Source organism: Equus asinus, chromosome 29, assembly GCF_041296235.1.
Source record: "Equus asinus isolate D_3611 breed Donkey chromosome 29, EquAss-T2T_v2, whole genome shotgun sequence".
Classification (NCBI taxonomy): domain Eukaryota; kingdom Metazoa; phylum Chordata; class Mammalia; order Perissodactyla; family Equidae; genus Equus; species Equus asinus.
The window spans coordinates 24,281,747-24,307,353 of NC_091818.1; the positions used below are offsets into that span (position 1 = coordinate 24,281,747).

General features: G+C 39.6%; 1 protein-coding gene across 2 annotated transcripts in view; it reads left to right on the forward strand.

Moving 5' to 3' along the window:
• The window catches only part of PRTFDC1 (phosphoribosyl transferase domain containing 1), an 83,823-nt gene extending 66,335 nt beyond the window's left edge, over nucleotides 1-17,488 (forward strand). The window contains exons 5-9 of one of the 2 annotated variants that reach the window (XM_014847418.3): nucleotides 9,548-9,565; nucleotides 10,984-11,066; nucleotides 11,534-11,580; nucleotides 14,771-14,847; nucleotides 16,070-17,488. In XM_014847418.3, coding sequence (XP_014702904.2) covers nucleotides 9,548-9,565; nucleotides 10,984-11,066; nucleotides 11,534-11,580; nucleotides 14,771-14,847; nucleotides 16,070-16,117 — 273 coding nt within the window. In that variant the 3' untranslated portion in view covers nucleotides 16,118-17,488. The remainder of the gene's footprint in view (nucleotides 1-9,547; nucleotides 9,566-10,983; nucleotides 11,067-11,533; nucleotides 11,581-14,770; nucleotides 14,848-16,069) is intronic. The other variant, XM_044762002.2, reaches the window with a different exon arrangement.
• Nucleotides 17,489-25,607: the final 8,119 nt, after the last annotated feature.

Consider the following 25,607-nt stretch of genomic DNA (forward strand, 5'->3'; position numbering starts at 1 on the left):
AAGAAAGATTTCTTGGACTCTCAAGTTCTGGTAGTAGTGTTCCTTTATTCAGAGAATAGCATGGGGACAGGACCCATGGGCAGTGAAGGGCTGCAAGGGGACAGGACCCATGGGCAGTGAAGGGCTGCAGGCATGGGGACGGGACCCATGGGCAGTGAAGAGCTGCAATGTGTTGAGGGTTAGAGCTAAATTTATAAGGCACGGGTACATGATTTATTTTTACCAGACAAAGTAAAGATGATGTAAAAAGTCACTAAAATGGCATCAGTGCAGGTGGGGTCTGGTTATTGTGTAGTCATATAACCTTAGATATGAACTGGGTCATATAGATCGGCATGTAGGCCAGGACACCTTGGGCTTCTCTCCCTGGGGCAGCCCTGATCCACATCACTTCTCTCCTTCCTTCTGAGATCATCTTCTATTTCATTGTAAAGTGATTTCTCTCTTAGGTGAGCACTGGATATTCCCTTCCTTTAAGAGATAGAGAGGAGGCTGAGGAAAGGGTAGTTTCTTACTGGGAGTGGAATGAGCAGAAAGGGTGACAGCCCTGTGACTCAGTGCCCCCTCCTATAATCACTATAAAGACCCCATAAGAAAGTAGAGATCATGGAAGTTCAGTTAGGAGATGGAAAACCAGCCAGCAGGAAGTACAACGAGGAATCGGCTTCACCTTTTTGCTAGCATGTCAAATGATCCTTCCAGGTTACCAGGTGCTATTTCATGGGATCTTTGCACTCTCCATGTGTGCATAGATGCTCTTCTATATATGTTTAAGCGTGCACCAAGTAGAACCCCTTGGACTTAGAAAGCACTGGGTAAATATTTCTAAGATGAATCAACATCGATTAGCCAGGTTCTCAACTGTCACAACAGCTTACGTTTAAAGACTCTGCGGTTCAGGGTGCTAGGCTCGCATCAGAAGGGAATGGTTAATGAGCCAGTGCTTTCAAATGTATCTTGAATCTGCTGCCTTCCCTCCTTCCCTATGGAAATCACCCAAGTCTACGCCGTTGCTACTCAAAGTGTAGTCTAGGGCAGGGCTTAGTAAACATTTAGGTAATAGCCAGGGAGTAAATGTTTTAGATTTTGTGGATCATATAGTCTCTGTTGCAACTATTTAACTCTGCTGTCTTAGCATGAAAGCAGCTGCAGATAATATGGAAACAAGAGGATATGGCTGTGTTTCAATAAAACTTTATTTACAAAAATAGGCAGTGGGCCAGATTTGGCCAATGGGCCATAGTTTGCCAACCTTTGGTCTAGGAACTAGCAAAGTCAGCACCACCTGGGAGCTTATTAGAAGTGCAGTATCTTGGATCCCACCCTACATCTACTGAATTAAGTCTTCATTTTTATGAGATCAGTAGGTGATTCCTATGCACATTAAAGTTTGAGAAGCACCGGTCTGCTAGGGCGAGGCCACCACTATCCCACCTCTGAGCTGTTATGACATCCTAACCAGCCTCCCTGAACGTCTGCCTTTGCTTAACTTTTGCTACTTTCTAAGCCGTTCTCCAACAAGCAACCAAAGATCCCTTAAAATACAAACTGGATCACATCACTGGCCTACTGAAGATCTTTCAGCGGCCTCTCAATTAGGGTTGTCAGACTTAGCATAAAATAAAATGAAATGAAAAATAGGATGCCCAATTAAATTTGAATTTCAAATAAGCAATGAATAAATTTTTAGTATAAGCGTATCCCATGTAATATTAGGACATACTTAGACTAAAAAGTTATTTGTTATTTATCTGAAATTCAAGTTTAACTGGGTGTTCTGTGTTTTACCTGGCAACCCCACTCCAGTGCTCTGAGACTACAGTATAAACTTCGTACGACAGCCTGTAAGACTTGTGTGATCTGGTTCCATCTCCCTCCCCACTCACCCCTCTTCACAGTCCTATAACCACACGGGCTAAGCTCCTTCCTGCAAGACCTTGGACAAGCTGTGGCCTCCACCTGGAATCCATATCCCTCCTATGCTTCAGGCCTCAGCCTAAAGTCTCCTGTACAAGGGAGGCCTTCCCTGACCCTGTCTATGTTGAGCACATGCTCTTCCCCTGTAAGCTTCTCCCGTTCCCCGTTAATCTCTGTATCGGTACACTTGTTTTCCGCTGGAGCCCTTTCCACAACTTGCAATGTTTACTTGGCTTATTTTTTATTTGCCTGTCTCCTCCACCAAAATGGGAGTGTGATGTGGGCAGAGACCATGCCTGTCTCATTGACCATCGCCACTCCAGCATCGTGAACAATGCCCGGCCGTGACATGTCAGAATATTATTTGGTGACTGAGCAAGTACAGGCTCCTCTTTCTCTTAGATAGAAATCAGAAAGAAGTTTCCAATTAAGTTTGGGAAAGGAAAGATGTGGCAGAGGGAAAAAGTAAATAGAAGCCCACCTGGTCACACCAAAGGACACATCAACCAGCTGGTTTAGGTTTGGATGAGAAAGGTGTCGACTGAGAGAACATTCTCTGTAGAAGCAGAAGGGCTTGGGTGTAACCAGAGATTCAAAGGGGGACTGAGTTGGGGAATGCTACACGCATGGAAGTGGAGAAGTGAAAAAATTTCCCTTCACTTTTGGAATCTCCTTTTCCTTAAACAGTTAAAGGTGTTCATATGGCCTGCCCTGCTCACCTCTTCTCCAGCCTGTCAGAGAGAGGCTCTCCACTGAGTTTGAGAGAAGCTTAAAAATAAATTTTGGAGGCTCTTCTAGAATCTTTCCATCATGCAGAATGTACACCAGCTGGACAATAACTTAAAAGGAAAAGGCACCCAGCAATGAGTGGAGCCTCTGTTTAATGGTGTAGAAGAAAGTCTGAAGCCACAGTAAATGCCTGCATTGAATGCAAGGGTTGTTGCAGGTCATCGTCTTGACTTCTCCCTTCTCATATCGTCATCATACGATTTCTCAGTCAAGAAATGTACACTGAAGTTACATTTATCATTATATTATTTCTCTGCCATGAACTTTTACACATCTTATCTTATTTAATGCTCGACACCCAGGGAAAATCTCCAGGGGTCTTTCCACACAAATCTCTTTCCTTGAGCTAAAGAAATCCACAGAAGGAACCATTCCTTAGGACTGTAATTGTCTTAGAGAGCACAGGGTGAGGTTTTACTTGGGACCCGGAGGTCTGGGACAGAAAAGGGAGGAGGAGCATGGATTGGAGGATGAAGGGAAGGAAGTAGGAGTGTCAGAGGACAGGAGTGGACCAGTATGACTGAAGGAAATTACTAGAAAATAGGGAAATCATAATTTTGAAAACTGGAAATGTAAATTGGATTTGGTTTGTAGAATACATTGAATGTCTCAATAAAGAGTTGAACTTGCTCAGAAACACAAAGAGGAGCCACAGAAGTTGTGGAGCAAAGGTGACATCAGGAAGCTGTGTTTTAGGAAAATGAACCCGACAGGAGGGGAGAATCAACAGAAGGAAGGGAGACTCCAGGTAGAGAGTCAAGTTGGGAGGCGGGGTGGCGGAAGCAAGCTCCAGCACTGGAACCACAGCAGCAAAGTCGGAGTGAAAGAGGAGTAGCCTCTTCAAAGGAGAAGCTGCGGAGCTCACTGATTAAATGAAGGTGGCAGGGTTAGAAAGGGCTTTTTTAATCAAATTTGTTTATGAAAGAACTTTTAAAAACATGAGAAAATAGCTCACATGTATAATTTTTCTGTGCATTATAAACCTTATAACTGTACTATATAACTTCTTAAGCCCTCTAAAGAAATGTAAGTTAAAATATTTAGAAAAAGGAAACTCTATGCAGCCTCATGTACCCTTCTCTTTCTTTCCTTTTTTTTTTTTTTTTTGACTTTTCTTTCTCTCTTTCTTCCTTTCCTTCTTTCTTCTTTTTAAAGCAAAAGGAAGGAAGCTCACAGGGAGGCTGACTGAGTCATGGTTCTAAATAGGTCATGGCTGTGTAATAAAGGGAGCCCTCGACGATTAAGTGAAATGGCCTCTTCGGCTCACAATGTTAAAAGCATTTTACTTGGGGTGTTTAAGCTGTCTGCACAACGTGCTCTCCGGCTGATTTTTTTCAAAGTTGATTTAATCCTGGCACTTCATAAAATGCGTGTATCCATTAAAGCAAGAAGATTTTATTCATGTTCAAGAGAAATCTCTGAAAGGATGGAATAAAACCAAATGCACAGAAACAGGCCCAAATCTGGCAACGGGAAGACACAGATGTGCAGGTTAAGTGCAAGATTTTGGGAGACATGCCCCACACCCCCCCCAAATAAGTTTCTAATCAAATGCCAGAACGAAGCGCTGGAACCTGCCAAAATTTTCTCCTTGGCTGCCTTAACTGTTTAAATCATTCCTTTTTATTGCATCTGCCTAGGCAGAGCACAATAATGGAAATGCCCACTGACTGAGGATTCTGTCAATTTTGTGAATTATCACATAAAGGGAAATGCTGAACTACATTCCTTTCTCCATGGGGTTTATATTCACACTCCCACTCACACTCAGCATCCACAATCAGCTCATCGTCACCACTGCCATTCCTCTGCTTGGTGTGACCACAGCCACAAAACCCCGCTGCTGAGGATTAGACTGTGGTGTGCTAATCATTTTGTGTTTTAAAAGACTAAAAGTAGCAATAACCTATTTAAGAACATCGTTTAGATTTCTATCATTCTTTCCCTCTTTCTTTTCTTCTTCTGTTTCTTCCTTTCTTTTTCTTTAGGGAACTCAACGTGATTAGCTTCCATCAGGATCATGCAATAGCAAAGAAAGAACACACTCCAGAGATTCCCCAGAGAATCTTTGCCTGCGGCCCCCAGGCTGCAGATTTTACTGGCTTTCTGGAAGGAAATGAGCGAGGTGTGATGAGATGACTAAGACAGTAACTGGCAAACATCTCAGATTCAGTGATCAGAGTTATCAGATTGGAAATGTTTAGGAGACACAGTGCATTCTGAAAAAATTCCCAAGGCTGCCCACTCCAAACAATGGGAATTTTAGAAGATTTCTTAGTGTAAAATTAAAAGCAGTAGACATTAATTATAGCTCGGTTAAGACAGAATTGTACATCGTTAAGGAAAAAATGGAGGAGGTGTATCCAAAGTATAGTGAATTAAAGGAAGTGAAAGAAATAAGGTCAGACTTATTGATTTGTACTATGGCATTTCTTGAATAGCTACCATATACTGGTCTCCATGTTGTGTATTGATTGTATAAAGATGAGTTGGTCTTTGTCCCTTAGCTCGTGGAGTTAATCTTGGTACATTAAAGTGTAAAGAGATTAATTCTCATAGACACTAGTGAAAACACTTCCAAAGTTGGGCTAGTCACTTTCTCTCTACTCTCGGGCTACTTCTTCTCTTGCATGGCAGAGTCAGGCTTCCAAAGGTACTCAAGGCATCCACTTATGTTGGGGTGGGCTTTTCACACAACAGGTAGGCCACTGAAAATCCAGACAGTAGCATGTTACAGTAATGACAGAATTTGAAAACATAGTGTGATGTTCTGTCAAGGAAAATAAATATATATGTAATGACTGCTCTGTCTAACTCACTAAGGAACTCTAGGTGTCTGCATAGTTCCCTTTCAATAGCAGATGGTTTTTCTATAATAGTATTCCCTTGCCCATCATTTATGAGCCCACTAAATAATTTTACTATTTTTTTTATTGATGCAAAGTACTGGATGTTATATTTATTCTTGTTAAAGTTCATCATATAATTTTTTTTTAATTTTTTTTCGGGTGTACATCATATTTCTAATTCTGTGTACATTACATCATGTTCACCACCCAAGCACTAATTATAGTGCATCCCCTCACATGTGAGCCTAATCATCCCTTTTGCCCTCCCCTCCTCCCCCCTTCCCCAATGGTAACCACCAGTCCAATCTGCAATGCTATGTGTTTTTTGTTGTTGTTGTTGTTTTTATCTTCTAGTTATGATTGAGATCATATGGTATTTGACTTTCTCCCTCTGACTTATTTCACTCAGCATAATACCCTCAAGGACCATCCATGTTGTCACAAATGGCTGGATTTCCTCATTTCTTATGGCTGAGTAGTAGTCCATCGTGTATAAATACCACATCTTCTTTATCCATTCATCCCTTAATGGGCACGTAGTTTGCTTCTATGTCTTGATTATTGTGTATAATGTTGCAATGAACATAGAGGTGCAAGTATCTTTATACCTTTGTGTTTTCAAGTCCTTTGGATAAATACCCAGCAGTGGAATAGCTGGATCATATGGTAGATCTATCCTTAATTTTCTGAGGATACACCATACTGCTTTCCATAGTGGCTGCACCAGTTTGCACTGCCACCAGCAGTGAACAAGGGTTCCCTTCTCTCCACACCCTCTCCAACATTTGTTTTTTCCTGTCTTGTTAATTATGGCCATTCTGACCGGAGTGAGGTGATACCTCATTGTAGTTTTGATTTGCATTTCCCTGATAGCTAATGATGTTGAGCATCTTTTCATATGCCTGTTGGCCATCTGTATATCTTCTTTGGAGAAATCTCTGTTCAGATCTTTTGCCCATTTTCTAACTGGATTGTTGTATTTTTTGTTGTTGAGCTGTATGAGTTCTTTGTATATTTTGGATATTAACCCCTTATCTGACATGTGGTTTGCAAATATCTTCTCCCAATTGTTAGGTTGTCTTTTCATTTTGTTGATGGTTTCCTTTGCTGTGCAGAAGCTTTTTAGTTTGATGTAGTCCCACTTGTTCATTTTTTCTTTTGTTTCCCTTGCCCGGTCAGACATGAGACTTGAAAATATGTTGCTCAGACCAATGTCAAACAGCGTACTGCTATGTTTTCTTCTAGAAGTCTCATGGTTTCGAGTCTTACATTCAAGTCTTTAATCCATTTTGAGTTGATTTTTGTGCATGGTGTAAGGGAATGGTCTGCTTTCTTTCTTTTGCATGTGGCTGTCCAGTTTTCCCAACACCATTTATTGAAGAGACTCTCCTTTCTCCATCGTATGCTCTTGGCTCCCTTGTCGAATATTAGCTGTCCATAAACGTGTGGGTTTACTTCTGGGCTCTCAATTTTGTTCCATTGAATTTTACTTTTTTAATACTGTTTATAACTCAGGGAGTTCTTTGTGCTATTACGGATGTCATCAACCCCCTCCTTAATCCTCCAAAATCCTCTGAGAAATATAGTTAAGCCATAATTAAACAATGTGTTCCTTGTAATAATCCTTCCAAGAAAGAAGAGCTTGCTAAAAAAAAAGAATGATTATTGCCATTTAAAAAAAACGACTGGAAGATGATAGGAAAAACAATTAGGAATTCCAAGAAAAGAATAAATGAGCTCTGAAAGGAAATATAAAGGTAGTACACTACTTGACTCTTCAGTGGGAAAAAAACGTAAGCAGTACGAGAAGATACAGTTGTAACAAAGTAGCTGCATTGAGGGATGGGGAAAGGAAGTGAGGTAGTGTAAAAGAACGAAATTCTCATCTATTATAGAATATAGTAAATAGATGATGTCTAAAATTGTTAAATTGAGAAATAGAAGAACAGAAAAAGAGACTATTCTAAATTTAAAAAGAATTAAAAAGCCAATGCATGGTCTTAGATTGGACAAACCAACTACACAGGCTATTTTAAGGACAGTGCATAAAATTTATATACGTATTAGGCTTTATATATTAAGATATTATTGTCATTTTTGTTAGATGTGATAATATTTTGGCTATGCATAATGAAGAATATCATGGTAACTTTAATCTGTTTTAAAGTACATAAGATAATGTATTTTAAAATACATTAAACAGGCACACGTCGACATTTGTAAATCTTTAGACTTTTCTATTTGATTTCGAACACGTGTATGCATTACCTTGACTTTAAAAATGTGTTTAGGTAATTTTGACAAGATATGCTTGGATTAGTATACATCCAAGTCCCACTTCTCAGCCACTACTGTATCTTATAGTTGAAGCTAATCTTTTCAAAGATGACTCTTGTTTCGCAAGGTCCTGAACTTTCAAAAACCAGATTTAATTACATTCAGTGCACTTTACTTAATTAGGCAAGCATGCAGACTAACAGAGTTTAGAAAGGTTTTCCATTATAAGATTGAAACAAAAAGAAATCGTAAACTAGGAAATTAAATTAACCAAGTCTTCTCCAAGTCTCCTGGTTGGTTAATAGGCATGGTTGGTAAGCCTCGATCAAACTAAAAATGCACATCCTAACTAACTGCTGTGGGCTGATGGTTAGGATCATAGCATATGTGTTCAGAATCCCAGGGAGACTCCTCTTTCAGTGTGATTCTCAGGGTAGAGAGGATACTGTGAGCATGACCTACTTTACAAATGGATAATATCTTACATTTTAATGATAAAATTAAGATTTTTTGAAATGGATTTAATGAATAAAAATACCATACCTGAGAGAAAAACACTTTCAGAAAGATATTTCTGCCTAAAAATGCATTTGGCACATTTAGTAATATGGTACAAATTTAGAATTTTTGGTTAGTTGGTTAACATTTTTATTATTTTAATCTCTTTTGCGTTAGATAAGTAAGATACCTAAGGTGTAAGGCTTGATCAAGTTTTTAAAGTATTATCTGAATCCTAGGGATCAATGAAAAGTCATCTAAAGAAAGACACTGTTACATTGAGGGAATATTCGCAGTATTTAGTTAATTGGAACGGCATATTAACACAGTCTTAATTTAACACCGATTTTAAATTGGTGGGATAGTATTGACATGTAACTAATCCATTTAAGTGCTTGATTTTAACTCATTAATGAGGATAATCAGTTATTATTCCTTCATTCAACAAATAATTACTGAGCATCTATATGCAGTTATTGATGCTGGAGACTGAGAATACAGTAGTGAGCAAGACGTACCTGATTCCCAGTCTCATGGAATTTGTAGTCTAGTGGAGAAAACAGCAATCAACTAAGAAATTAAAATGAAGCATCATCAGTATTCTTAGGGGGGACATGGATGAATATCTTGAGAGCACGTGGCAAGGGACATAACCATTTCACCAAAAATATAAACCAGGCCTCTTTCAGCCCTCTCTCTAGCCCACTCCCTTCCTCAGGGTTGAAAATCAGAGAGTAAATACAGAATCCCCAGTGATTTTCGTGGCTATGCAGGAATAGGGCTGTCCCAGCTGAATACATGATCCTCCTACAGAGCTCTGTCTTCATTAGCGATGCAGTTGATTTTGGCTTGTTTTTCTGATAAACTCTCAGTAAGCTTTGCATCCCAAAGAAGGCTGCGTGGGGCACTTGTCAGAATTATGGAGGTGGGATGGCTCTATGCATAGCTCTTCAGGCAGTTAACAGGGTCTAAAATAAGCCTGCTCCTAACCTGAATATAGATACCAACATGGCAGCACCAAGTAATTCCAGAGAGACTGTTAAAATGAATCTGGAATAATACCTAGATTACCTCTGAGCATTTGGGTTAGATGGATGGGGAAGGACAAGCTAAGTGAATTGCAAAATTCTAACTATAAGCAAAATGCGTGTTTATCTTGTAAGCCAGATTTGCATTATATTCTAAATAATTGGGTTGTTTGTTTTCTTTAATTTCAGAATGTCCTCATTGTTAAGGTAAGTTGACCCTTCCGTACCCACATTTGGAAATTGAAAGAATCTAACAGTGAGTTTTTTGAAATATAGAACTTGTTATCAAATTGGCCAAGGATTTATTGAATTCCCACTGTGTGCATGAGTCTCCAAACTTACTGAACAGGAGACAACTAGAATCACTGACTTGAAATAACTTAGAAAGAAAGCTTTGCGATAATACTTGTGTGGTACCTTATCCTTTTTTATATCTAATTTCACGCGTGCCTAAGTTGATTCTTATACTTATTTGTGAATCGACATTTTTACAGAAGAGGAAACTTGCACATGGAACCAAATTTATTTAATGATAAAACCAAGGTTAGAACTCTCTTCATCCTTAATTCAGTGTTCTTGCTGATGACCCCTAACGACTTTGAGCAATTCCACCTTCAGCATCCAAATCATAAATACAATTAATTTAAAAATGCAATCTAAAGGAAAGCTATGATTTAATTTAATTAGTTTTTCTATTAAAAGAAAGAAAAATAGAGAAAGAAAGAAGGAAAGAAAACAAAGAAAGAAGAAAAGAAAGGAAGAAAGGACCCTATGGCTGCAGTGGATTAACACAGCAAATGGCCATGTTTCGTTCAGGAGCACGTCTGTCTTATCAGCTGGCAAAAATTCAGGAGAGCTGTTTTCAAGCTTTTGTTACACAATTGACTGTGTATGCCGTGTGTATCTGCCGTTCTTCTGGCTCAGACATAACCCATGATGTAGACGCCCTAGCCAAATGAATTGCCCAACCCAGGCTAAATTCAGACCTGTTGTTCTGATAATCAGCTCCTGACAGCTGATTTCTGTCCCAAGGACAATAAATTTCTGCGGCCCATTCTCCTCTGATTGTGCAGCAGCTCGTCAGCAGAGATGAACCTCAGCTCACTCCAGCCGTGCGCCCTCAGAATTCACGGGCTGTCACCAGCTGCTGCCCAGACACATCTCACTTCCCAGCCATAGAATCCCCTATTGAGTGGGGAGGGCAAGGGGGAGGTGTTTATCCATTCAGTGCATTCAGATGTACATCCCATGGCCATGAAAATTCATGTGTCCCATATTGTGTTACATAACCTCAGGGCCAAATTTAGTCCTTGAATGTGCGTGCATGAGTCCAAATGTACTCAGCGAGGAGTCCCACGTGCTTTCTAAAGGCCGAATTTAGCCTTTCAACACAGCTCAAGGATTCAAGGAGGAAATATTCACCAATATATTCCCCCAAACCCAGCTTCCAGAAAGAAGCACCTGTCTAAAAATATAACCAACTCCTCCTCCCATTTTGACTCCAATTTGATGGCAATTCTAATTATGATGCATTATTAATAAAGAACATAATCATCTGTCTGGATGAAAAGTCCATTATGCTGCCCAAATGCATTTGGTTGAATTTGTCTGTCCTCTTTGCGAAGGATCTTGTTGGAACTGGGAGGACCATGAAAGCATTGCTCAGCAGCATAGAGAAACACAAGCCCAACATGATTAAGGTAGCCAGGTGAGTTGGACATTCACATCATCGTTGTTTCTGTCTTTCTGGACAAGCCCACGAGGGATGCTAACATAGGATGCTGCTTCCAAAGAGTAGGGTCTATTCCAAACCAGTGACCCTTTGCCCTGGGGTGTTGTGGGTTGGCCGCACTGAACACATAGCCCATTTGACTGCTAGCAGGAGAGACACGACAGGGAAGAGGACATGCTTTGCTGTGTGTCTGAGCCCCTCTTTATGATGCCTCCATTAGCTGTTTCCAGGAGCAGCTGGCTGAGCCCAGGTGCCAGGGCACCCCCCTCCCTTCCTTTTATCCAGAATCCCTGATGTGGTGCTGCAGGAGCAGGACCATGAATTTGCTCAAGGGAAAAAAATACGTATGTTAAATACATACTTTAATGATGTTTGATTCTATTTGCAGTTCACAGAAATGTTATCTGGATCACTAAAGCTTTCTCTTTTTTTTTTAATGGTAGTTTGTTGGTGAAGAGAACACCTGGAAGTGATGGCTTTAGACCTGACTGTAAGTGTTTTTGCTTTTCGTTTGTTGGTTGGTTGGCTGATGGTGTTGTTTTGTGTTTAAGAAATTCCTGTGTGCCCTTTATAGCAGAAGTTATAAAGGTTTGATAGTCCCACCAATTCCCTGCGGTCTCCCCAGCCTTCCAAGGGAAGATAGGACCCTTTACAATGAGGGTTTTTAATTTTCTAATTTGCATCTTTGTTGGGTGCATTGGATATTTTTATTTTTAGGTTTTCTATAGCACCTTAACTCCGAAGATCTCAGCTAATAGGTTTCGTGAAACCTATTAGAGTGTTAGAGTAGAGGGAGACCCGACCCAGTAGACTGGCTCCGATGCACAGGATTCCTGCCTTGGCCGCTGTCCCCTCCAATCAGACATGGAGAGGCCCTGTAAAGGTTTGGAGGGACTCTCATACTATCTCCAGGAACTGGTACCAGACAATGCACAATGCTGACCTTCAGCAAGCCTGAATTTTAGCACGCAGAAGGGGAAATCCCAGACATCTCCCCACCACCTCCAAACAGAAGTTCAACAACACGGAGAATTAGCAGAGCACACAGCTCTAGATCCCTTCTTCACACTTGCCTCCAGACGAGTGTTCTGGAGGCCTTGCCTCAGCTAGGGCGCTCTCCTGCCTCCTCCTCATAATGTGAATAGTTCTAATGCCAGAAAGGATGAACAAGCAGCTTGATTACTTATTAGTCTAACACTGGAGGCAATTTTTTTTCCCTTGCATACACAGACTTCAGCTTGATTTTTATAACTTACATTTGCTCTAAGGTCTCTGGGATAATTTGGCTACAATTCTCATCAGCAAGCTGAACAAACATTACTGCCAGAGAAGCATGCTATGGATGGGTCATGTGCCAGTGACTCTTTATTCTAAAAACAAGTTTCATTCTCTGCTGGATGTATTCAATCTAGAGAATGTCAGTTCTGGGCGGATAAACCCAATAGTGTGTTTGTGTGCAGTTCCTGGCTTGGGGAGTATATTCAGGATGTAGGTAAGGTTGGACAAGCTTTGTAAATAGTAGTCTTCTAAGGAAATAATTAATGTAAGATTGGTGTATAGATAAAACTTTGAAGTTGAAAGACGTTTGCTTCAGACATATCCAACTAATTACAAATTTCTTGTGTCATTGATAGCAACAACATTAATAAAATAATAGCAGCTGACGCTAGTAAGAGATTATGAGGTATCTGACACTGTTCTAAGAGCTACACAGATATTAACACATTTAATCCTCACAACATTCCCCTAAGGTGGGTGCTGTTGTTACATCCATTTTGCAGATGAGGAAATCGAACACAACAAGCTGAAATAGCTTGTCAAGTTCACGTAGCTGTAAGCGTAGAGTCAGCATTGAACCCAAGCAGTCTGTTCCACTTGCTGCTCTTACTCTTTCATTCCACCTGTAAGTAACATCTAGAATTGCAACTGTGAGTGTAGGAACTGCACCCACTCACCAGCTAGAGATAGGCTCTCTGATCCCTGACTGGTCTCCTCTCCCACTGACCCATCGTCCTTCTTTGATACCATGACAGCCCTGAAGGCTTTGCCAGGCTGAGTTGCCACGCCTCTTGTAAGGATTGCATTGCTCACTGTAAAATCATTGTCATTGTTACAACCAGGGTTTCCTGGCATTTACTAAGATTCTTTTAGCTGGCTCAGAATCTCTGTTTCTTCTTTCTCTCTGGATTTCTGAGGCTCTGAACTTTTTGTTCCTTTCCCATAATTGACCCTTTCCGATATGCTCAATGACATCTTTTATACGCTCCGACATATTTTCTTCTGTTCTTGCATCTCCTCTTTGAATATTTTCTCAAGAACCTGCAGTTTGGAGGAATTAAATGGGCTCCTTAACAGTGACACATAATGCAATCCCCTAGAAAATAAGTCCCACACCTCTAGTACATACTGTGAGCAGCAACCAGTTGGTTTCTCCATGTGAAAGCATTTTTGGTCATAGGGATCAAAATGGTGGTAAGCAGTCTCCATGGAGATAATTTTCTCCATGCTGTATGTCCATTGGCTGTACCAAAGTATAGTTTCATAAAAGTAAGCAAGTACATCTCTCATCTGCAATACTGTAAAAAACTAACATAGGGGCCGGCCCCGTGGCCGAGTGGTTAAGTTCACACACTCTCCTTCAGCAGCCCAGGGTTTTGCTCGTTTGGATCCTGAATGCGGACATGGCACCGTTCATCAGGCCATGCTGAGGCAGCGTCCCACATAGCACAACCAGAGAGACCCACAACTAGGGGAATATACAGCTATGTACTGGGGGGGGGGGGGGGGGGTTGGGGAGAAGAAGAAGAGAGGGAGGGAAAAAAAGAAGATTGACAACAGATGTTAGCTCAGGTGCTAATCTTTAAATAAAAAAACTAAAACGTAGATTCTAAAAAACTGGAAAGAATTTGAAAAATTGTTGGACTATAGGCACATTTATCCTGTTTCAAGACCTCTGAAGCAGGAGAGTTATTGTCTGTTCCTGAAAGATCCTTTTCAATAAATTCTTCTTTTGCTTGACCTAAGTATCTCATACTGCATTTAAATCCATTTCCTCTCATTCTGCCCTCAACAGAGATAAAGACCTAATTAAGATCATCTGCACTGTAGACTCAAAGACTAGCATTAGAATAACCCTTAGGATTCTCTTCCTCAAGCTGAGCAATCCCATTTCCTTTCATCTTGTTGGCCAGGTTTCGCTTTCCAGCCCTTTATCCAGCCGAGGACACTGAGTACAGTGGGAGGATGGCTTCCTTGTTGCAACAGCCTGTGCACCTGCTCACATATTGCCGTCTTGTAATATGTTCTGTGTGAACTGTGCCTTGTGCTTTTCAAAGCGTTTCCTTTGGCATTATGTCGTGGGATGCTTCTTGGTTTGGAACCAGAGGGCTACATGACTAACGAGTGCATACTTCTTGTTATCTCCTGGGTTGCCAGAGCCCTTTCTCAGTGCTGTCTATATAGCAGGAACGCAGCCATTCTTCACCGTGTGTTTGCTTGTTTGTCTTGTCTCCTCTGGTCCAGGTTCTATTGGACTCATCCTATACATTGGTTATCACTTTTCTCGCTTGCTCCTACCTAAATGCAATGTCCTCCCAGTTTAAGTGCCAACAATAGCATGTGGTGGCTTTATACTTGTGTTATCTACATTTCGTTTCTTTTTTTTCTGTCTCCCTACTCAGATGCTGGATTTGAGATTCCAAACTTATTTGTGGTGGGTTACGCCTTGGGCTACAATGAATACTTCCGAGATCTGAATGTAAGTCTCGTGTGCCAATCCCTACTCCCTTTTCACAAGAACTTAACAGTGACATAAATTTAACCAATTATTGAGATAGTAGTAATGATAGCTGCTGCTTCTTGAGTATCTTCTGTCTCAAGAATATTCTGGGCACTTTGCATTCATAATCTCAATTCCCACCACTACTCTGCAAAGGTATTAGGGCAATGGAAGCAATTATGAGTATCTTTTTTGTAGTAAAGAAATAAGGAAGCAAAACCAGAATTATGGCTTGATATTGATTTTTCCCCATAGTCACTGACTATGCCCACCCAAACATAATAATAATCGATGTTCTATAAACTGTTTTGTGTCAGTGCTTGAAATCTAGCAGGTACCAATGACAGTGGCATGCAGCTCATAACTATCGCCCTTTGGGGGAGATAGTTTCAACATATAGACATGGACCCCCAGTATAGACCCCCAGCTGTGTGACCCTGACGAATGCTGAATGACCCAGAGGTAGGCATCTTACCCAAAGCGGACCAATCAGTCTCTCTCTCTCTCTCCTAAGAATTAGAAACTACAAACAAAAGTCACAGAGACCAAAGGTTTTGGGGCTTAGCCCCTGTAATCGCAGTGCCCCAGAGACAGCACCCACAAGCACCAGGGACTGACGTCTGGACTTACACCGTTCCTGCTTTCCAGTTGCTTCGTTGCTCAGCTCTTCCTTCGCTTCTGTGAGCTACCCCAGTATCCTTCCAATAACCCCCGCCTTTTTGCTTACGTTAGCCTGACTCCGTTTCTGTCGCTTGCAATCAAAATATTCCTGACTCATTTCTTGCTACCCGACAGGGGTGGGGTAAGAGTCAATATTGTGTTTACCATAGTTCTCCATTCGCCCTTGAGGTTGTAATTGTACCGGTAGGACATTTCTGTCTCCACCATGGCTAACCATACTGCCCCCTCAGCATTTCTCATTGTTACAGACCTAGGGAGCCAAATTCAGAAAAGAACTCAAAACTGAAACAACGAAGAAACTTTTGTTAAGCATTTGAATGGATCTCTTTAGATTTTACATACATATATGTGCATGTGTTCAAATGTATGCACATACACATATAAATGCATACATATATATTTAAATGAACAAGTACAACCAAGTACAAGAACAATAACCAAGCTATTATTGCTGCATCACATTTTCTGCACCTCATATTTTGTTAAGAAACTGAAGCATTTAAATCCTTTCCTGTTGCAGCACATATGCGTGATCAGTGAACACGGCAAGGAAAAGTATCGAGTCTGAGGAAGTCACTTCTCACCGTCGAATCTCCAGATCGCGTCAGCCTTACAGCTACACTCAGGAAGCCAGCATGTAAAGTTTGTCTCCCCAGGCCTCTTCACTCAGCAGGAAATAAAAGAAAAAACTGTCTTAATGAGAGGGCTTTCTTTTCTGAGATTATAACATAAAGAGTAACAAAGGTTCTTAAGGAAAAGAAAGCAGTGCTTTTCTGTGACTTGTTCCAAATCATACACTCCGCCTTGTGACTCATGGGTTCTGCCACCTTCACCCTCCTGAGCTATACCTTCTTTTGTTTTGATACAGTCATCATGCTTGATTACTGTACCCCACCTAGTTACTCAAACATTTTTTACTTAATTTTTTTTTTTACACTCTATTTTGGTAATATTTTGCAATCTTAAGAACCTAGAAGCCTTTTAAGTGAAGCTCTGAGCCCATCTACTGGGAATGCAACTAGATTCCCATACTAAAAAAGGAGGGAAAGGACAATTTAATATAAATTTCTGTTTGCGCGTTTCTGACAGGCCGTTATTATCTGCTTTGACAAAGCCTTTCTGAACCGCAGCGTACAATGAATCTTAATGATGTTATGAAATGAGCCTGCGCTCAGTGCCATTGATTGGAGCTTCCGGTATGTGATAACAGTATGTCATGTATGCATGGATGTACTCAACTGTGTTTAATACTGTGAATTTTAATTAGAAAAATACAATGGCAGCAAGGCCCCGGTTTCTAAGCAGCATCCTTTTATTCACGTGGGACATGAGCAAATGGCAGAATTGGCGGGGAGGGGAAAGTGTTTTCAGTGCTCAAAACTAAGCAAGTATAAATTTTTCCTCTTACTTCCATCATAGGACAAGACACTATTATGTATTATCCTAAAGGTTAATGCAGAGGTTGAATTATTTTTTCAGGTGGCCTGATAAAATCGATCACACAATCCAAACCACTATAGAAAACAAGCTAACTTAAAGTTTTTTCTGCATAACATTTTTTCCATCTTCACTGTTTTATGAGATGTTTTCTGATTTGTGAGGATTCTAATTGAAAATAAACTCAAGTGCCAATAGAGCTGTTTTTTTCACTTCCTAAAAAGAACAAATGCAAAATAAATAACTAAGCAGCTCTCGTTTGGTTCTGAACCGTATGTGGCATATTGTTATCAGGTTCTAGCTTCCTTTAAAGTAATAAAGAATAAGAAACCTTGTTATGTTTCATAACTGCTTACTGTTTTTTCTTCCGCCTCCGTATTTTTTATATACTTTCAGCCATTAAAATGTGTGTGAGCCAGTAGCTTAAATATACTACTGCATATATCTTTCCTGTGGTTTTATTTTTGTTAACCTGGAAAAAATCCAATATATACACCAGTATAAGCAAACGATTAAGTTGGGCTTGATCTGGCACTTTTCTTTTTTTTTCCTCCTTAAGCTTGTTTGTAAGAACAAGGAATTTTAATTGTAAAAGAAGATTTTCCTGCATATCTTTGTCCCAGTCAGAGAAGAAAATAAACCACTCCCAGATGTCCCAAGGGGGAAACCAGCAAAGGGAATTCCTTCCAACTTTTTTCCATTGAAGACTCCACGTCCAGGTTATGATTGATAATTCTGTCTAGCTGGCCAGTTTCTTGAACTGTCAAAATTAATGCTCTAAACATAATTTTCTACTATGCTACATTTATATCAGAGGACCTAGAGAAAATCCAGACACATTTGATTTTAAGTATAAAATTATCCATAAAGTACGTATTATTAAAATATTTTCTTAAAAATGTTGAATTTTAGTAAACATTGATATCATTTTTGAGGCCTGTATGTTTTAGTCAAATTGGAAAGGAAATTGCTTTACTTCAGAAAGCTTTTGAGAAGAACTTGTGGGAGTTAATGCTGAAAAACAAAAATCCATTAAATGTACATTCAATCATTCCCACAATTTTTTCCTATCAGACAATAATTTGACAGTGATAGCCAAGAACGTCATCTTGGGAAAAATAGCATTTCCTTTTCTGTTGCAAAACTCTAGTCTATTTAATTCCACCGAATTTATTCAACCTAGACCAAAAATGCAAGACCTTATTGCCTGATTAACAATTAATGTATTTATTAATTTCGTGTTCCAAAGTTCATTAGTAGGGGGAAAAACGTGTGGTGTACTCCATTGGAAAAATTTGGATTCAGTTACAATAATTAGCAATACTTTTACTACAATAATACAGTAACATAATTAGTAATACTTTGGGATCTTGCAAACTAATTAGAGCCCCTCATTATAAATTGGCTTTTCTTAGTGGACTGGAATGTATCACATATTGAACCACGTACCCCGATGTGAGCTGCAAATAGACGCTTCCTGATGTACCTCATTTAATCTTTGGATGTCGTTGGATATAACATCGTTTGCCATGTCTCAGGCCTTCTGGGGCTGTGAAAACAGCCTTTCAGAGCACAAGCAGACATTTCCTCAGCCTCGCATGGAGGGAACTTGTGTTTTCCCAATGGAGAAAGTAGATAATCTATCCCACTTCCAGAAACCTAGTGTCATGGAAATATGTCCTCACTTTTGTAATAGAGGTAGCATGTTCTAGGAAATTGAAACCCTAAACCACACTCTCCACCCAGATGTCTGGCTAATTTGGGCAAAAATAGCATTTGGGAGTTTTCCTCACTTTGGTATCATCAAGTTCCTTTGGATCCCCTGACGACACTTGAGGACTGGCGGGCAGCCTAGTTTCATGAAGGAAAAAAGGGGATTGTGGAAGGGAGATTGGCACGTTGATGCTGGGAGGTGAGCAGAGTAAGGAAAGGGGGTACGTGGAGAGGGCTGCATTGTTTCTTGGCCCCAGTCATACCCTGTGATTTGTTCTGAACCCTGCGGAGAGACGTAGACAGAGATGCAGCTGAAAGAGCAGTTTTCATGGTCGCCTTCATGCCACACAGCAGGGCAGACAGGCCATTCTCCCCATTTCATTGAAAATCGTGGCTTAGCTTTAGCATGTGGAGAAGTGGGGAAGCAGCTCCATTTTAGGATCCCAAGGGTTCTGCAATTTGGGGAGCACTGGAAAGGGTGTCCACATCCAGGGTGTTTCACAAGATGCCACCTTCCAGAGGCTTCATGGATCCCAGGCATCCTCAAGGGACCATGAAAGGAATGTCGATGGAGGCCTGTGCAAAAGCTCTGAGCATCTCAGAAACACAGCTACTGTGTGCAGTTGTACAGCCTATGCAGCTGGTGCCCTGTGCAAGGACGCCTGACGGGAGCAAGTGAGGGCTGAACTGCACTTGCCAAGCCGTGGACCCTGGCTGAGGACTGCATTAGCCCTCAGGAAGGAGTGCCTTTTTCTAAAAGGGGTGTCTTTTTCTAGTCCACTCAAAAAAGATATGTTTTTCTGCAATTTCTCAGCCAGGAGAGGGGGCTTTTTCTGTCAGTGTGGGCTTTGCTCAGAAATAAATAGGGGAGAACGTGAAGACAGGGTGGAATGCTGAAGTCTTGCATTTTCCTAGTAGGAGAAATATACCTGAACTAATGTCGCTGTCACCTCATTTCTATCCAGAGCCTAGTGGGTGTTGACTAGTGAATAAGCTGTGAGTGAGGATGGTAAGTGTAGATGACTCATTCAAGAAACCTGGCTGTGAAGAGAAGAGATACGTAACCATAGCTAGAGGGTTTTTAAAAGATGGGAGAGACATGTGCATTTTTATTTGCTGCATACAACAAACAAACAGTAGAAAGAGTGTATTCATTATTGATTGCTGTGTAACAAGTTATCCCAAAACTGAGGAGCTTAAACCAACAATAATTACTTATGTCTCATGGCTCACAAGAGTTAGGAGTATGGAGAGGGCACAGTGGAGGTAGCTTTTTCTGCTCCATGTCTGTTGTCTCAGCTGGAAGACTCAAAGGCTGAGGATTGACAACCAAGTGAAACTAAACTGTCCAATGTGGCAGCCATTAGCCACATGTTGTTATTTAAAGTTAACTAAAGTTAAATAATTTAAAATTCACTTCCTCATTCACACTAACTATGTTACAATTGCTCAGTAGCCTCACATGGTAGTAAGCTACCATATTAGACAGCACAAACATAAAAAATGTCCATGATCACAGAAACTTCTATGGGTAGCTCTGATCTGAAGGCTCGTCTAATGGTTGATGTTGGCTGTTAGCTGGAACTTTGGCTGAGGCTGTCAGTTGGAATGCTTCTGTGTGGTCTCTCCATGTGGTTTGGGTTTCCTCACAACATGGCGGCTGGGTTCCAAAGGCAAGCTCAGCCAGAGACAGAGAAAAGCAGGTGGAAGCCATATTGCCTCTTATATCACATGCTCGCTTCCACCAGATTCTGTTAGTCAAGGCAAATACAAAGATTTGTTTGTGTTCAAGGGGAAGGAACATAGACTGCCACCACTCAGTGGAAGAACAGCAGTATCATATTGTAAGAAGATTCAAGTGGGATGGGATATAGAATGCCATGGCCGTCTTCAAAAAACTGAAGATGAAATCTCCCACAGAAAGGTTATGTGCCCTGCACTTTTCCTACTAATAAGATTACTGAAGGAGTTGATTATTCAGTGGTCATAATGCATAAATTGAAGATATGCCTGCTTGCATAGCCTTTTAAGAATTACAGAATATTACCTAGCCGCTTGGCAAAGTGTAAGATGATACAAAGAACACCAGTCAGTAGCACACCTTGATTACAAAGATAGAAATACATGTTTTCCTCCTAATAGTGTTTGGAATAAATTAGGAAGACTTTGAAAAAGTAGTTTTATTTCCATTAAGGTGCTTAAGTTTGAAATATAAAAAACATAGTAAAATAGTTTTTACTTACCAAACATTCTATAAATATAAATTCATATTGACATTTTAGAAGTAATTCCATATTTATCTGAAGAAATCACATAATAATTTGGCTAAGAAAATAATCCAGGGTGAGGTTCCTTAAAACAAAATAAATGTAACTAGGTGAACTGCATCCTGTCTATAAATAATATTATACTGGAAACGGTACTCACCAAATCAATCAACAAACATTTTTAAACAACAGATTACTGAGTAATAACCAACACAGCTTTACAATAAAAACTGTTCTGTCTGATTTATCTATTCTCTGAATATCTAATGACAGAGTTGGTTGACTGGAAAAAGAAATTGATGTAATTTGTCTTATCTTTATTTTAACAAGGCTGCCACATGAAGAATATTCATCAATAGCCTGAGAAAATGATTTACACTACATAGCTACTGGGTGACTGCACACATCCTGATAGTTATATTCAAAAGGATCTATCATGAACACAACAAAGCATATTGTGAAAGACAAGCCCAGGCATCGAGTGTGTTGACATTTCATGAAAGAGTTGGCTGCAGCTACAATGGATCATGCACTATACAAAAACGTGACAACAACTCAATTTAATATTTAGCACAAAACTCAGAGGCAGGAATTGGTATCTCCATTTTAGAGATAAGGAAATGAGCATCCAAGAGATTAAATCACTTACATGGGATCACACAGCTTTGTTCAAAGCCAGAAATTGAACCAATGCTATTGGACTGCTAAGTCAGGACTCAGTACACAGGACTGTTTATGGACACTGTAGAAAGTTTGTCCACAGACGTATACATGACAATCAGATGAGGGTAAGAAGTAGTGGTGTGTTATAATAAGAAATATATTTGGTCTCTGTCCCTGGTTCTTGGCACAGAACTCCTAAACCTTTGGAATTTGCAAAGTGATAGGAGTATCTTTTGTTATTCATAACAAGTCTATTTTTTTTGTAATGTAACAAGTTTTGGTTTTTTGGTTTTTTTAGATTGGTCCTGAGCTAACATCTGTTGCCAGTCTTCCTCTTTTGGTTTTTTTCTCCCCGAAACCCCAGTACATTATTTTATATCCTAGTTGTAGGTCATTCTAATTCTTCTATGTGGGATGCCGCCATAGCATGGCTTGATGAACAGTGTGTAAGTCTGTGCCCAGGATCCGAACCCTGGCCTGCCTAAGCAGAGCAGGTGGGCTTAACCACTTGGCCACAGGGCAGGCCCCACAACAAGGCTTTTTTGATCATACCTGAGTTTATGCTAATGAGGTAACTTAGAGTGGGACCCCCAGACAGCCTCAGGATGGGACTGGTCACCGGAAAGACCAAGTGATTAGGGTTGGAACTTTTGGCTGCACCCAGTGACCTCTGGGTACTTATACAACTGGATTCCATTAGCTACTATTTTTGTGCATCTACGTTCAAATGTGAAATGAAACTTTTTTCTTCTATTATCCTTATTTGGTTTTAGAATCAGGATTATTCTAACCTCGGAAAGAGAGATCAACTTTTACTTCTTTTCTATTTTCTGAAACAACTTGAATAAGATAAGAATTCTCTCTATATTGAAATTTTTATTACTTTTTAAAATCTCAATGTGTATAGTCATTTTTTCTTTTCGTTCCATACTTTATTTGCTTCTAATACCCTTTTTCTTTTTTTAAGAAATCCCTTTTGTTTTGTTAATCTTCTTCTAATGGATCTTCTTTTCCAGGCTAATGTACCCATCCTGCAGATTCTGTGAGTATTGGCTGCTACAGCACATGGTTGCCCCTTCTTTGCTTCCTAGAGACATACAACTTCCCCCGGGTAGTCACGGCCAGTGACTTACAGACATGAGAGCACCACGAAAGGCCAAGTGGGACTCTGTGTGGTACAATTCATGCTCCAGAACTCCCTGTGGGATCAGGCTGAAGCTCTCCACATCCTTGCTTAGCTTCTCCTGTCCTGGCCTGCTTCCATCACTCTTTCACTCCTCAGAACACTCACTCAATACAACACCAAAAACTTAGTGTGCCAGAACCATTTTCTGCTGCTCTGCTTGTAGAACAGGGGTGGGCAAAGTACAACCCACGGGTCAAATTCAACCCACAACCTGTCTTTATATGGCCTGCAAGCTAAGAGTGTTTTTTCATTTGTATAGGGGTAAGAAGGAAAGAAAGAAGGAGAGAAGGAAGGAAGGTTGGATGGATGAATGGAAGGCAGGCAGGTGAGGAGGGAGGGAGGGAGGAAGGAAAGAAAGAGAGAATGAGAGAAAGAGGAAGAAGAAAGAGAGAAGGAAGAAAGAAAAAGAAAGAGAGAAAGAAAAAGAAAGAAAGGAAGAAGAAGAAAGAAAGAAGGAAGGAAGGAGGGGTGAGAGAAAGAAAAAGGAAGAAAAATATACATAGACACTTTCTGTGGCCTGACAACCCAAAAATATTTACTAGCTAGCCTTTTACAGAAAAAGATTGCCAATCTCTGTTCTAAGAAATCTGACATAAGATACTTCTTTATTCTTTTATGCTCTACTTCATTTATTTCTGTTCTTATATTGCTCTATTTTTTTGTAAAAAAAGTAACTACTTGAGTTATTAGTTTTTTGGGTTTTGACCCTTTTATTTCCTGATAAATGTCTTTAAAGTTACAGATTTCACTCTAAGTACATTTATTATGACTTATATTTATTTATATTTATTTATGATTTATATATTTATATTTAAATCATATTTATTATGATTACTGGGATATAAGGACTTAATTTCTGCCATTTTATATCATCTATGCAGAAAATCTGATGGGAACTACCAAAAAGCTAGTGGGACTAATAGGTACGTTTAATAAGATTGTAATTTACAAGATCAATATACAAAAATCAAATGTATATACCAGCAACAACAATCAGAAATGGAGATTTAAAATATACCCTTTACAATAATATCAGTTGGGGCCAGCCAGGTGGCGCAGAGGTTAAGTGTGCACGTTCTGCTTCAGCAGCCCGGGGTTCGCCAATTCGGATCCCAGCTGCGGACATGGCAGCGCTTGGCAAGCCATGCTGTGGTAGGTGTCCTACGTATAAAGTAAAGGGAGATGGGTGCGGATGTTAGCTCAGCGCCAGCCTTCCTCAGCAAAAAGAGGAGGACTGGTGGCAGATGTTAGCTCAGGGCTAATCTTCCTAAAAAAAAAAAATACAATAATATCGATTAATATTAAATACTTAATGATAAGCCTGAGAAAAGACGTAAAAGGCTTGTACACTAAAAACTACAAAAAGTGCTGAGAGAAATTAAAGAAGTTCTGAACAAATAGAAAGTATATTTATTGTGTTCTAGGGTCAGAAGATACAATATTGCTAAAATGTTAGTTCTCCCCATATTACTCTATAAATTCAACATAGTCTCAAACAACGTTCCAGCAAGCTTTTTTTTGTTTGTAGAAATTTTAAAAACTGAATCAAAAATTCATATGAAAATCCAAGGACCTAGAATAGCCAAAACAACTCTGAAAAAGAAAAATGTTGCAGATTAACACTATCTGATATCAACTTATTATAAATATACAGTAATTAAGACAGTATAGTATTGGTATAAATACAGAAAGATAGATCAATAGAACACTATAAAGAGTTTATAAATAAACCAACCTACACATCGACAATTGAGTTTCAGCAAAGGTGCAAAGGCAATTCAGTAAAACCAATATAGCATTTGGTACTGAAATAACTTGTATATGCAAAAATACGAACTTTGAGTCATACTGCACACCCTGTAAATAAACTCAAAATTGATCATAGACCCATATGTAGAACCTAAAACTATAAAACTTCTAGATAAAGACCTTTGTGATCTTGCTTAGGCAAAGATTTCTTAGATAAAACACCAAAAGTAGGATACATAAAAGAACAAATTAATCAATTGGACTTTCTCAAAATAATACATTTTTGCTCTTCAAAAGACACTGTTAGAAGAATGAAAAAAGCTGCAGACTGGCAGAAAATATTTGCAAATCACATATTTGATAAAAGACTTTATCTAAAATATATAAAGAACTCTCAAAACTCAATCATAAGAAAACAAATGACCCAATTTTTCAAATGGGCCAAGTATTTACTCTACCAAAAAATATATACACATGGCAAATAAGCACATGAAAGGATGCTCAACATCACTAGTCATCATGGAAATGCAAATTAAAACCACAATGAGATAATACTACAGACCTATCAGTATAGATAAAATTTTAAAAACTGACCATACCAAGTATTGTCATGGCTTTGGAGGAATTGTTCTCATACACTGCTGGTGGGGATCTAAAATGATACAAACACTGTGGAAACCAGTTTAGTTGTTTCTTCAAAAGTGAAATACACACTTACCATATGATCCAGCCATTCCACTCCTAGAAAATGAAAGTATATATTTAGAAAAAAGCACAAGAATATTTATAGCAGCTTTATTAGTACAGTAATAGCTAAAACTGGAAACGTTTCAAATGTCCATCAATAGGTGACTAGATAAAGGAATTGTGATATATCCATACAATAGAACACCACTCAGCAATAAAAAAGAATGAACTATTGATACATGTTAAAACATGGATGAATCTCAAAATAATTATGCTGAGTGAAAAAAGCCAGACAAAAAAGGGAATATACTGTGTGATTCCATTTACATAAAATTCTAGGAAATGCAAAGCAATGT